Source organism: Sorex fumeus, unplaced genomic scaffold (genome assembly GCF_029834395.1).
Source record: "Sorex fumeus unplaced genomic scaffold, SorFum_2.1 ptg000001l, whole genome shotgun sequence".
NCBI classification, from domain to species: Eukaryota; Metazoa; Chordata; class Mammalia; order Eulipotyphla; family Soricidae; genus Sorex; species Sorex fumeus.
Window position 1 is genome coordinate 2,928,413 of NW_026606058.1, and position 13,260 is coordinate 2,941,672.

Here is a 13,260-nt window from a genome sequence, read left to right on the forward strand (position 1 = left end):
AATGGCTTTTGGGGGCTGGAGCAATAGCACAGCGGGTAGGGCGTTTGCCTTGCACGCGGCCAACCCGGGTTCGATTCCCGGCATCCCATATGGTCCCCTGAGCACAGAGCTAGGAGTAACCCCTGGGCATTGCCAGGTGTGACCCAAAAAGCAAAAAAAAAATATGTATATATATATATTGCTTTTGGGGTCACATCCAACAGTGCTCAGGGCTTACTCCTGGCTCTACTCTCAGAAATTACTCCCGGCGGGCTCGGGGAGCCGTTGATGGGAGCCTGGGGATCAGCCAAGGCCTCCCTGCTGTCCCCTCCCTCTGACCCCTGTGTGTGGGTTTTTCAGCTATAAGGTTGCTGCTGTTTCACTCGAGCAGACGAGTGGCGTGATGCTCCTGCAGTGGTCCAGAGCCCCGCAGGCCCCGGAGGCAGCAGCGAGGTCTGGGGTGCGGCAGTCATTGGTCCCAGCACAATTGGTTGGCCGCAGAGCTGGCACAGAGTGTTCAACTCACGATTTTCTGCCCATGTGTGGCCCCGAGCGCCGTGAGCACTGAGCCCCGAGCAGAGTCAGCAGCGGCCCCGGGTGCGACCTTCCTCCCCTCGGAGGCCGCCTCGTGACCGTCTGTGCGGGCCTGCCTTCCCCTTCTCGGGCAGGCTGGGTCACTTGAGGGCACGCTGGTCTCCGAAGTCTTCTTGGGTTCTTTCCCTCTGATTTCTTCCCTTTTCCTCGTGTGCTCCGCCCACCGGCATGCATCCTGATGGATGAGCAGTTCAGACTCTCTGGCTTGGTTGAGTTTTGTGTGGGGTTGGGTTTTTGTTCCTTCCTTCTGGCTCTGTGTTCAGGGATAACTCAGGGGACCATAAGCGGGCTGATGATAGAACTCTCTGGATTGGTCTTGTAGCATTGGACATGTGAGGGTCATATATGTCATTTGATTTTGGTCAGGTGCTTGTTGTGGTTTGTGGGGGGGCGGGACACCGGTGAGATCCGTGGGTGCCCAAGTGCAACTCGGAAACTCCGGACTCCGGCCTCCACACCTTCCAGCCCGGTCCAGATGCTTTCCAAAACAATTTCCCCAAGATTTGGGAGAATACAGCAGGTGGGCATTTGCTTTGCGTGTGGCCAACCTGGGTTCGATCCTCGGCATCCCATTTTGCCCCAAGCACCGCTAGGAGAAATTCCTGAGCACGGAGCCAGGAGTAAGCCCTGAGCATTGCTGGGTGTGGTCCCTCCTCCAACCTTTTGTTGTTAGTTTTTCTTGGCTGCTTGTCTTGCATGCAGCCGACCTGGGTTCAGTCCTGAGCACCACATATGGTCCCCTGAGTCCACCAGGGATGATCCCTGAGTACAGAGCCTGAAGTAAGCTCCAAACACTGCCAGTCGTGCCCACCTCCATCCAGAAAAAAAAAAAAGTGTCTTGTAGGGGCTGGAAAGCAGGTGTAGGACGCTTGCCTTGCAGGTGACCAGCCTAGATTTGATCCCTGGCATCCCGTTGGTCCCCCAAGCGCTGCCAGGAGTGATTCCTGAATACAGAGCCAGGCTACCCCTGAGCGTCACTGGCTGTGACCCAGAAACGGAAGCCAAAAAAAGTGTCTTACAGTATGAATATTTTACGACTACGAGATACGGAGTAGCTTAATTCTCATCCTTGAGATCTTTGTAACTTGATTGAACAAGAGCTAGGGAAGATCTGAGCTGCCTTTGCTTCTTTAGTCCAGCTGAGCTGTGGTGAGAGTGCGGGGCAGGCTTGGTGGCAGGGGCTTCCCTTTGAGTCCTGCTGCTGCTGGCCTTGCTCCCAGAACGCGAACGGGGCAGCGGACGGGCCAAGTGGGGAGTCTGGAAGCCGGAGTCGGGCGTCGGCTTCGGCGCCAAGAGGGGCTTCTTTCTCCCTGGTCCTCAGTCCGTGCCGCCCCAGCAGCGGTTCCCTGCAGCTGGGCCCCGCAGTGACTCTGCCGTCCCCGTTCTTGGACTTTCTAGTACCTCAACATGCTGCGGACTTGTGAGGGCTACAACGAGATCACCTTCCCGCACTGCGCCTGCGACTCCAGGCGGAAGGGCCATGTGGTCACTGCCATCAGCATCATGCACTTTAAGCTTCATGCGTGCACGGAGGAGGGCCAGCTGGAGGTGAGCGCAGGCCGGGCGGGGACCGGGGAGTGGCAGTGCCTCTGGGAGGGAGAGGGAGGGTGTCACGAGCCAGTGCAGAGCCTTGGCTACACCCAGGGCGCCCTGTCACACCCTGGAGTGTCTCTGCCCTGGGTGGGGGCAGCTCTCCCCTCCTCTCCCGCGTGGCCCGGCTGCTCACGCCGGCGCCCTTGTGTAGAACCAGGTCATCGCGTTCGCCTGGGACGAGATGCAGCGGTGGGACACCGACGAGGAGGGAATGGCCTTCTGCTTCGAGTACGCGCGCGGAGAGAAGAAGCCTCGATGGGTGAAGATCTTCACACCCTATGTGAGTTGTGGACCCGTGCAAGTCGATTGACTGGACCCGCAGGGAGCCCTTGGGTTGTCTGGGAGCCTCTGAACCCCGGGGCTGCCTGGGATCGGGAACTGCACGTCCTGCTGCATCAAGTCGCCGCCAGGAGAAGCCAGAGAAGAGCCAGTGAGCGGCTTCCAGCCCAGAGGCCTGCGCTGGTGCTTTCTGGGCGGGAGATCCCCCGGCTGGGCTGGGCTGGGCTGGGCTGGGCTGGGATGGGCTGGAAGGTGGGGGGCTGCAGCCGGCGCTCCAGGGCTGGGTCTGGAGAAATCAGGGCGCGCCTCTGTTGTGTTTTTCAGTTCAATTACATGCACGAGTGCTTCGAGAGGGTATTCTGCGAGCTCAAGTGGAGAAAAGAGGTAATTTTCCTAAACAGCGTCGGACGAACGAACGTTTGTCGCCGTGGTGTGTTTCAGATGGCCCCAGCCCCATCTCTCGGGGCACATCAGCTTGGAGCTGGGCGCCAGGGCGTTTTGTTCTGTCTTTGTTTGGGTGCCACTCCCAGTGGTGCTCGGGGCTCCTTCCTGGCTCAGTGCTCAGGAATCCCCGGCAGCGCTCGGAGAGCCGTTCAGGGGGAGGGCAAGCCCCCTCCCTGCCGGACCACTCGCCAGCGCCGACCCGGGACATTCTCCCCGAGAGGCCGTTGGCCTCGGGCTGCGCCTTCTGCGGGAAGGTTTGCCACTGCTGTACCGCTGGTGACTGTCGTCCACACCTGCCCGAGCAGAGCATGCGTGGGTCAGAGGAGCGGTCATGGGCCTCTTTCTCCTGGTGTCCCAGGAGGAACTTTGGGGCTTTGGGGGCGGGCTGTGGATTCTCTCTCCTCTTTACATCTCCTGGTGGCTGGGACAAACCTCAGCTTTTGTGTCTGTGCCCAGGAAGGCTGGAGAGCCCCTGCTGTCCCTGCAGGACCCACAGGGCCCCGCCGTGCCGGGAGGCAGCCGGAACAGTGTTCCTGCCCGGAGCCCTCCTGAGGAGAGCCGAGCAGACTGACTGAACGCCCCCTCGCCGTCCGAGGGGGCCCAGAGACGCCCCCAGTGACCTTCTTTCTTTCCTCCTTTCAGAACATCTTCCAGATGGCGCGGTCACAGCAGCGGGACGTGGCCACCTAGCCTCTTTCCCTCCCTCCTCGTCACCTTCATCCTCCCACCCGCGTCTCCCATGTCAGACAGAGTAACCATTAACATAAAAGAAGAGAAAAAGGAAAAAAAAAAAAGCAAGGCATTTTATTCAAAAAGTCCTAAACTAAATATTATTAATAGTCCCTCTGAATATCATGTCGCTGGAATCGAGCTGGTAGAGAACGAGATTGGTCAGCACCTGGAGCCAACTGAGTCACGACAGGCAAAGGAAAAGCCCACCGCCTCGCCAGAGGTAGCTGCCCGCCGGGGCCTCGTACCGACAGACTCTCCTTGTACTATATTTTTAAAACTGGAACTATGAACTCCATCCATTTGCACTGTTGAGACATATATATGTATGTATGTAAAAATTATATATACACAAATTAGCTGCACGTATATACATATATATATTTCTTTTTAAATTTCATATTGATGGCAGTACCTTTTTTAGCTTGTGTTTTTACACACCTTTCACTAGAATTCATGACTTCTCTCTTGCTCTCTTTATTTTGAAACAAACTTTAAAAAGGAAAAAAAAATATTTTACAGGGAAAATACCTCTCCTCATGAAGGACTCGAAAAGTTTACAACCTGATCAGTTTTTTTTTTTTCCCTTCCTTTTTGTATTGAGCACAGATTATGGCTCACGGGTTGCCACAGAGTCTGAGGAGGGAGAAGCTTGTTCCTTGACCTCCCGAGAGGCCTCTGGGCGGGAGGAAGCGTTTCGGTGGGCGGTGAGAGTCTGCGCGCCCGGTGCGGCCCTGTGGTTCCAGACCGTTTTCTCGTCCATCTCTCCCTTCCAGCCACGGCGCTGGCTCGCCCCCTCACCTTCAGCTCCTGACGGCCCCTGGAGTCTGCCCCTTGCTTGGCCTGGACCGAAGGGAGGGTGGGCCAGGGTGCGTTGCCATGGCAACTCGGATGCACCTCACAGTCGTCCTGTCCCGCTTCCCTGTCTGTGGAAGCAGGGATGGCGCCCTTGGGACCAGAGCGGAGGTGGGGGCCTTTCAGGCTCAAGGGGGGCCCTGACAGGGGAGAGAGAAACCGTCTGCGTGTGTAAGCCTTTCCCTGCTCCATCCTGACCTGTTGCAGTCTCTGCGGCTTCCTTGAACAGTGTTGGAGAGAGAGAGAGCGGACGGTGTCCCCAGGCCTCAGGAAATCTTGGCACGGGCCAGGGTCTGTACCAGCCACAGTGGCTACAAAACTTGACCCACCCAAGCTGGCCAAGGACCCAGGAGAGGAGCGCAGTGGGAGTGTGATGGATTTGGGCTGGGTCTCACTCTGAGATACACGGATCCTAGGGTGAATCTTCGGCTCTTCAAAGAATTTCTCATCTGGCCTTGCAGTTCGGCCTGGTGGGACCCAAGAGCTGCTCCCTGGGCTCTGTCCACGCGGCCCCGCTGTCTCATGCCAGGTTCTGATGCAGCTGAAACACAGCCTGAGCCTTTGCTTCTTTGTCTCGCCTGCTTTGTGGCCTGGCAGGTCGGTGTCTGCCACTGATCAGCAGGGGTGGTTCAGAGTTTCCTCTTCCGTAGCTTGTTCTTGTGGATCCTTACAAGGCCATATATCCTCTCTCTCTCCCTCTCCCTCTCTCTCTCGCTCTCACTCTCTCCTTCTCGCTTGCTCCCCCCACCCCTCTCTCTCTCTCTCGCCTGCTTGCCGGACCTCTGGAAGGCCGTCCTTTCTCCCTCCCTCTCTTGGAAGCCAGGAGAAGTCCACGAGCCAGACGCAGGTTGCAGAGGACATCACCGTCGGGCAATAATTCCTGATGTGAAGCTTTGACACAGCTTTTTGGCTTAAATGAACTTGATCATGAGTCAAAGGCCCCTAGAAAGGAGACGATGTGTCGATGTGCCACTCCACTATGCAAGAGGCCTTTGGTGGCAGCTTTTGAAGTGGGCAGGTGGCTACCGTCTGCCCCCACCTCCTAGAGAGTGTGAACAAGTCCTGGAGTACCTGCGGCTGGCCAGGCGCCGACCCTCAAGGGCCGTTCAGGGGAGTGGCCCCGGGAGGCAGCTGTTCGGTTCCTCTCCGAATAGCCCTTGCTTGGTGCCCGGGCATGGCCTCGGCCTGCGCAGGACCAGCCTCTGCTCCAAGTGGGGCCGCAGGGGCAGGAGCGGGCCCGGAGGCCCCGAGACCGACTCCTCCCCGCCAGGGCCTGGGGCTTCGTGGGCTCCGTGGGGTTCTGTGGGTTCAAACTTTTCTTTGCATGAAGCCGTGTTCGTGTTTGGCTCCTTCCTGCTCGCTGCATCTCCTTCCTCCAGCCCCCGCCCCCCCCCCCCCCCTCAGTCCTAGGTTCTGCCCAGGGAGGCTGCCACCCAGTCGTCTCTGGCAGTTTGTCTCTGGGAAATGGGCAGCACAGCCAGCCAGTTCCCAGTTCTTGCCACCCCAGCCGCCCCACCAGTTCTGTCCTGGTCGAAGCTCGAGTTCCCGTGACCCAGGAGGAAGCACTGCCCCATGGGTGCCGGCTCCTGGCAGCGGGGAGGGCCGGCCCCGGCCTCTGCTCTTCCCTTTGTGTTCTGACTTTCTCCTTCCTGCCCTCCCGGGGCCCTGCCCCGTCCAGCACATGGGGCGTGTTCACGCAGGCCTGAGCTCTTGGAGAAGTCTGGGAAATGTCAGCGATGCCCCTGCTGGCCTTCCAGTGACCCAGGCCAGCAGCCGTGGCAGGACGCAGGCAGGCAGTGACCTGTTCTCTCGCGTGCAGCGTCTGCACTTAGGAGCCTGGCTCTTGTGGGCCCTTTCAAAGGGGTCTCCAGCCCTGGGGGACACGGCCCTCTTTTTCCGACACCAACACAGTGCCAGGTTCCTCCTCCAGCCCCTGTGTGTCCTCTTGGCTTCCTCTGCAAAAGCTGGACAGGACTGGAGGACGCTCAGGGCTGAGGCGTGGCTGTGCAGCTCTGGGCCCCCCTCAGCCAACTCCGCCCCCTGCTCTCCTCTCTAAGCCCTGGGCACAGCCCCCCAGGCCTGCCCCGACACCCCGGCTGGGGAGAGCAGAACCCAGGAGGGGAGGGAGCTGGCCAGACGCAGAGACGTGGACATTCCTTTCATCCCATGACCCTGTTTCCGACAGTGAGCTGGGCTTCAGTTTTCCCCAGGCCATGCATACTTTTAATTTATTTGAGAGAAACTCGACTTGTATTTTCACTGCAGTATCTTGTATTTTTTATTTGTGATTTAAGAAATGTGAAGAGAAAATACACAGACACATGATGGCTAACAGTGTTTCTTTTATTCTTGTTCTAGAGCTAACCACTCTAAATTGTTTGGTAATGTCACTTAGTGTAATTAATTGTAACATATTCTTTTAAATAAATTGATTTATTGATGAAACTATTCCTAGGTTCCCTGGATTACAGATCCTTTGGGTTGAGTGGGGGGAAGCAGAGAGGGACCTCTTAAGATTTGCATTCCAGTGGTCAGTCTGGGCTGGCTGGACAGCAAGAGGGCACTTGGCCCTGCATGCGGCCAGCCTGGATTTGATCCCCAGCACCACAGAGTCTCGCGATCTCCACCAGGACTGGCCCGAGCGCTGAGCCAGAAGCAAGCCCAGAGCAGCTGGTGTGACCCAAGAACAAAAACTGGATCAATCTGAAAACGGAAAGGAATGTCTAACAGGACTTTTCGGTAGAGCGAGGCGAGGAGACGGAGATGAGTGGGAGAGAGAAGCCTCTGGCTGGAGGTCTGTCCCCAGCGACCCTCGGAACGCCGCCTTCTCCCCCGACCCTCATGGCACCAGCCTGCCCAGGCCCGCGTGAGACCCACAGGGCTCCCCTGCACATGACGCCAAGTGCCGTGGGACAGGACACTGCAGCAGTCACAGCAGCATGGACTTTCTTTTAAAAAAAAATTATGTATGTGTATATTCAGGCGCACACCCTAGGCTAGTGGCAATCGCCCCAGTGGTCCTGGGGGACCCTGTGAGACTGGGACTGAGCCTGGGCCCCCTGCAGACTCTGGCCCTGCTTCCTCAAGCCTCACGCCACTCAGGAGGGTCTCTGGAATCCCGTCTGAGGTCCGTCTTAGCCACACTGACCCCAGCTCTCTGGCAGTGTGTTCCACTCCTGCTCGTCCCTCAATGCCGGTCTGAGCTGTACTCCTCCTGGACCAGTATTCTAAGAGTACGGACTCAGGATATTTAGTTTGGCATTTTTCAGAAAGATAGTTTGGGGTTTTATACTCAGCCATTAGTATTAAACATTTGGCATCTTACAGAAAAAAAAACTTTTGCTAAAAGTCCATAGAGAAATAGAAAGAATTACAGAGTTAAGAAATCAACATTTCGGAGCTGGAGAGATAGCACAGCGGGTAGGGCTTTTGCCTTGCACGCGGCCGACCTGGGTTCAATTCCCAGCGTCCCATATGGTCATATGGTCCCACTGCCAGGAGTAATTCCTGAGTGCAGAGCCAGGAGTAACCCCTTAGCATCACCGGGTATGACCCAAAAGGGGAAAAAAAAAATTAACATTTCTAGGGGCCGAAGCAATAGTACAGCGGGAAGGCGTTTGCCTTGCAAGTGGCCGATCCAGGTTCGAGCCCCGGCATCCCATATTGTCCCCTGAGCACTGCCAGGAGTGATCGCTGAGTGCAGACCTAGAGCCAGCCCTAAGCATCCCCAGGTGTGACCCAAAAAGAACAACAGAAAAAAAAAAATCAGTCTTTCTTGAATATCTATCTGCTCTGCAGACATTGTTAGATACTGCAACAGATAGAAAAGCAAAGAAAGTTCTAACTTCCAACCTCAGAAAGGAGAGCGGTACAGATGGCCGGCACACAGCACTGGGAGGCGTATCTGCCACAAAACATTGAAAAAAAGTGAGAAAGAGCAGTCGGATGGGGGGAAAAAAGCTTCACGAGGAAAATGGTGTTAAAGAAGAAAAAGGTGTTTAAGAATGAATAGGGTTCCGGCAGACTTGGCTGAGCCAAGATGATTGAGGTACTGGGACTGAGGATTTGAGAGTGAAAAGTCTTGGGGGTAGGGACAGAGTGAGACCTGTCCGATGATCGAGGAATTCTCAAATCTAATTAAACTTACGTGAGGAATAAAACAGAAGAAAAGAGGTGGTTTGCCCCTTTGCCTGGCCCCTTGGAGCCCCTGCTGCCTTGGTAACAGTATGGTGCCCTTCCTGCCACTGCCAGAATCAAGAACGGAGCTTTAGGGGCCAGAAAGAGTAAAGCGAAGCGGTCCCTTGCCTTGTGTGCGACTCACCTGGATTCGATTCCCAGCATCCCATATGGTTCCCTGAGCATCACTAGGTGTGGCCCCAAAACCAATGACGTGCTCTGTATTATATGTGTGTGTGTGTGTGTGTGTGTGTGTGTGTGTGTGTGTGTGTGTGTATGGAGTGATAGCATAGCGGGTAGGGCGTTTGTCTTGCACGCGGCCGACCCGGGTTTGATTCCCAGCATCCCATATGGTCCCTCGGGTACCGCCAGGGGTAATTCCTGAGTGCGTGAGCCAGGAGTAAGCCCTGTGCATTGCTGGGTGTGACCCAAAAAGCAAAAAATAAAATATATATGTTTGTTTTTCAATTAGTTTGAATTTAGATAAAGTTGAGGATCATTTTAAGAAGACTCCCCTGCATAGTTACTAAGTGGATGCAAGATCACTGATCGGAGGGAAGTAGAATTTTGGGATTTGGTAACAATTTATGAGAGGAATGAAAGTCTCCCAAAGTTCCATGAACAGAAATATTTTTAAAAGTTAAAACTGGCCTCTTCGTCCCCAATGCTGTGCTGGTCTTCTTCCCCACCCAGTCATTTAGGACCTCTGCCTTAATATAACATAATATGGTTTTCAATATTTCAAATGCAGACTTTGGAATTGCAAATTTTAAAAAAATCTCTAGTAAGATCTTAAAAAAAAAAAAGTTGAAACTGGAGGAGAAAATACTTCACTTGGGTCTAAAGAATTTAGGCAAGGACCAGAGAGGGAGTACAGTGCATAGGGCTGGCCTTGCACATTGCCAGACGGGGTTTAATCCTCAGCACTGCATATAGTTCACTGAACCCCACCAGGAGTGACTCCTGAGCACCACCAGTGGTGGCCCAAACCTCCCCCACCACCAAAAAAAAAAAGAACTTGGGCAGAGCTTTGAAATAGATGCTCAGCAATTGCTTCTTAACTGTTTGTGGAGCTTGTTCGGGTTACTGTTTAAAAGGATGGGGTTTGGGGCCGGGGCAATAGCACAGCGGGTCGGGCATTTGCCTTGCAAGCGGCCGACCCGGGTTCGATCCCCGGCATCCCATATGGTCCCCCAAGCACCGCCAGGAGTAATTCCTGAGTGCATGAGCCAGGGGTAACCCCTGTGCATCGCCAGGTGTGACCCAAAAGGGCAAAAAATAAAATAAAATAAATAAAAATAAAAGGATGGGGTTCTAGAGGACCGGAGAGCTAGTCAGGGGTGAAGACATTTGCCTTGCATGCAGCCAGTTCCATCCCCAGCACCTTTGGTGGTGTTGAGTCCCCTGAGCACCGCCAGGAGTGATCCCTGAATACAGAACCAGGAGTAAGTCTTGAGCACGGCCAGGTGTGGCCCAAAAAGAAAAAAAAAAACAATGCTATACATCAAAAGGAAACCGTATCGATGGGGAGCAAGAGATAGCTGAGTATTTGGAAATAAACTACAGTCCGAGTTTGGGGTGGACCACTCAGATCTTGGAAAGAGCCTGAGCCTTGGCCCTAAGTGGAGATTCCTGTCCGAGCTCGGAAAAGCTTCGAAGCAGAAGTGACAAAGGAGAAAAGTGATGCCCAACTCCCATCACGGCTGACCCGAGGGCAGTGGTGCCAGCTTGTGCTCCTCCCGTCAGTGCCCCCACTAGCCAGGTGGAGACAGGCTCACCCACGCCTGCCCCGTCCTCTGGGCCTTCTCCCCCTGTGGCGCCCTGAACTCAGGCTGAGTTTCCAGAACGTGTTTCCATTCCTGTTAACGGGAGCCGCCTTAGGACCTCTCCTCTGTCCTCCTGCCTTGAGGAGTGTCGTGTCTGTCTCCTCTTTATGGGGCCACTGGCGCGTGAATGGCTCTTCGTCTGGCCTGATCCCATTAGGGACTCGTCATCCCCTGGCCCATGTTTTCATCTGAGGCCGCTTCTGCGCCAAAGAGCTGCCTTGTGGATCCCAGGACCTGATGACGAGGCCTGGAAAATGCTTGTAAGGATGAAACTCCATTTTGCTTTCGCAGTCAAAGGGTTTGGAGAACCTGCCCCAAAGTTTCCTTTCTCCCGGCAGAGATGCACAGGCAGTGTCGGAAGATGCCGCGGGCCTTGGGACCTCCCGATAAGACGCCCACTGCTGTCCAGCCCACTTTCTGTCTTCCTGGGTCCATCTGGAAATTCCTGAAGGCACAGTCAGGGGCCCAGGGGGAAGGCATCACCCCAAACTCAGGCACCGGCTCCCATGCTGCCCGCCCCACCCCCACCCGTCTCTGCCGAACCGAGACTCCTGACTGGATGCTCTTCCCTGGTCTCTGCAGTGCTCCACGGGTCACTGTTCTTCGTGGGGGCGGGAGGAGACCAGCCGGGAGCCTGGGGCAGGCTGAGAGGCGACTTGGGGATTTGCCCAGAGCCGCCCTGGCCTGAGCCTGAGGTGAAGAAACCTTTCTGAGATCTTGAGGGTCTGCTTTGGAGAACAGGCACCTTCGCCAGGCACGAGCAGCGCGGACCTGAGCCCTGACCCTGCACCCTCTCCCGGACGTTGTGTCCCGCGGGGGGCATGCCCACCAGCACCCCGTTTCCCAGTGCCTTCCTCATGGGGTTACCGGGATTCCATGAGGGGAGGCACATTAGGGCCCAGAGGAGACTCAAACCCATCAAGTGGTGGTGGGAGAGGCGGGTGGGGCCCCTCACTGGGCGGGGAGGGGGCCAGGGAGCCGGGCATCTGCAGGACTGAGTCCCAGCCCCGGGGAGCAGGGCGGGGTGCAGAGGGAGGCCTGCTAACCTTTATTCCCTCTGTGCTCGGTTTTACAGAACATTCTAGAATTCGGCCCAGAATTCAGTCCAGGGCAAAAGTAGACATTCCTAAGCTGTGATCAGCCTGGACCTGCTCCCAAGAATCTTCCAGAATTCCCCCTCCCGAAGCTCCTCCTCCTTTCACACTGCCTCCCCTCCATCCCTCTTCTTTCCACCTTCAAGACGCTTATCTGGCGCTCTTAGACCATTTTTTTCCCCTTTATTTAGACAGAAAAGACCGACTCTTTAAAAGTAAATTGCAACAAATAAATAAGTTCAGCTTAGAGAAGTGTCTGAAACTGACCCGTCTCCCCTCATCACTACCCCACCCCTTCTTTGCACTAAAATCTCTTCCTAAAGAAAATGATCCGATAAGAAATCCCGTTCGCCCTCCCGCCCCCCCTCCTCCCCGTGTACCCAATGACACCCCAAAGCGTAGGGAGAACTTGAGAGAGAAAAATCTGAGGAAACATTGTCTAACTCCCAGAGAGAGATGGCAGCGTCCAGCGGGCCGGCGGATAACGCACTGGCGGTACTGGTGGTATTTACAGGGAGGGGCCGGCAGAGACTGTAAACATTCTTAGGGGTCCAGGGAGGTCACTTCCTCAGAGGAGGAGGGTCTCTGGAGGCAGCCCTCGGGCTCCCCCACACCCTCAGCAGAGGGGGCCCTTGTGGGAGGCAGTGAGTGTTCGGGGTTCGGGGAAATCCCTCGAGCTGCGGGTGTAGGGAGCTGGGCCGGCTTCGGAGAAGCTTCAAGGAGGGGAGAGGCTGGTGGGAGTCTGGGGGGGCCCCATAGGCAGACTCACTCCCTGCAGGGCCGGGGGCAGTGCGGGGCAGGTGCCAAGCACCGAGGCCCCCCTAGAGCCTGCAGAAGGCAGCACCCGCACCCCCAGGCCAACTTCCTGCGCCCTCGAGAAGGCCAGAAGGCGCCTGGGAGAAAACGGGCCGTTCCGAGTGGTGGCGTGGCCGGGGTCCGAGCCCCCCGGGCTGCGAGCAGCTTTGGCCCTGGAGCCCCAGCAGGGCCCAGGCGGATGTGCAGAGAGGCCGGGGCCAGCCGCGGGGAGCAGAGGGAGGCGCCCCTGTCTCTGGTGTCTCCACACCTGCAAAGGAAGATGTGGGGGTCAGGTGAGGCCGGGGGCGGGGGGAGGTTCAGGGGCCCCACAAGCTCCTGCTACCTGAGGAAGGCGGGCGGTCAGGGGGGTCGGCCAGCCGGGCCCCGTCGGGGCGGGGTGACTGGGGAACGGGAGCGGGGCCGGACTGTCCGGGGGACAGACTCGAACATCCTCCCTGAGGGGGCAGGTGGGGATGGGGGGGGATACATGAGTGATGGGGCAGGAGGGTGTGTGGGCAGGCACGGGGCGTCGGGGCACACAGGGGTCCCCCCCGGATGCCACGGATGGGCGGGCTGGGCCAGGCGGGGGCCACCCACCCAGGAGTGCGCCCCTGCCTCTGGGAGAAGGCACGGAGAGAGCGAGAGAGACACACAGGACACAGCAGGTCACCAACCACTGCAGACCACGCACATCCCGCCAGCTGCCCGGCCGTGACCCGGGCGGGTCACACCCCACAGCCCCCTCCCCAAGGAACAAACAACCGGCTCCAAAGACAACACGCTCGTTCCATGCAACTTACAGGGGCCCGGAGCAGGGGTCCGGGGATGGGGGCTTCGGCCGACAATGGACACGGGCCCTGGGCTGGGGGGACCCCCAGGGTGGGGGGAGTTTAGCA

The 13,260-nt window shown here is 56.7% G+C and overlaps 1 protein-coding gene across 3 annotated transcripts in view; it reads left to right on the forward strand.

Annotated features, from left to right (window-relative positions):
- SNX27 (sorting nexin 27) overlaps nucleotides 1–4,259 on the forward strand; it is a 77,624-nt gene extending 73,365 nt beyond the window's left edge. For 2 of the 3 annotated variants that reach the window (XM_056117768.1, XM_056117905.1), the window contains exons 9-12: nucleotides 1,972–2,121; nucleotides 2,318–2,446; nucleotides 2,770–2,829; nucleotides 3,532–4,258. In XM_056117768.1, coding sequence (XP_055973743.1) covers nucleotides 1,972–2,121; nucleotides 2,318–2,446; nucleotides 2,770–2,829; nucleotides 3,532–3,579 — 387 coding nt within the window. In that variant the 3' untranslated portion in view covers nucleotides 3,580–4,258. Of the gene's footprint in view, nucleotides 1–1,971; nucleotides 2,122–2,317; nucleotides 2,447–2,769; nucleotides 2,830–3,531 lie in introns of all 3 variants that reach the window. The other variant, XM_056117831.1, reaches the window with a different exon arrangement.
- Nucleotides 4,260–13,260: the final 9,001 nt, after the last annotated feature.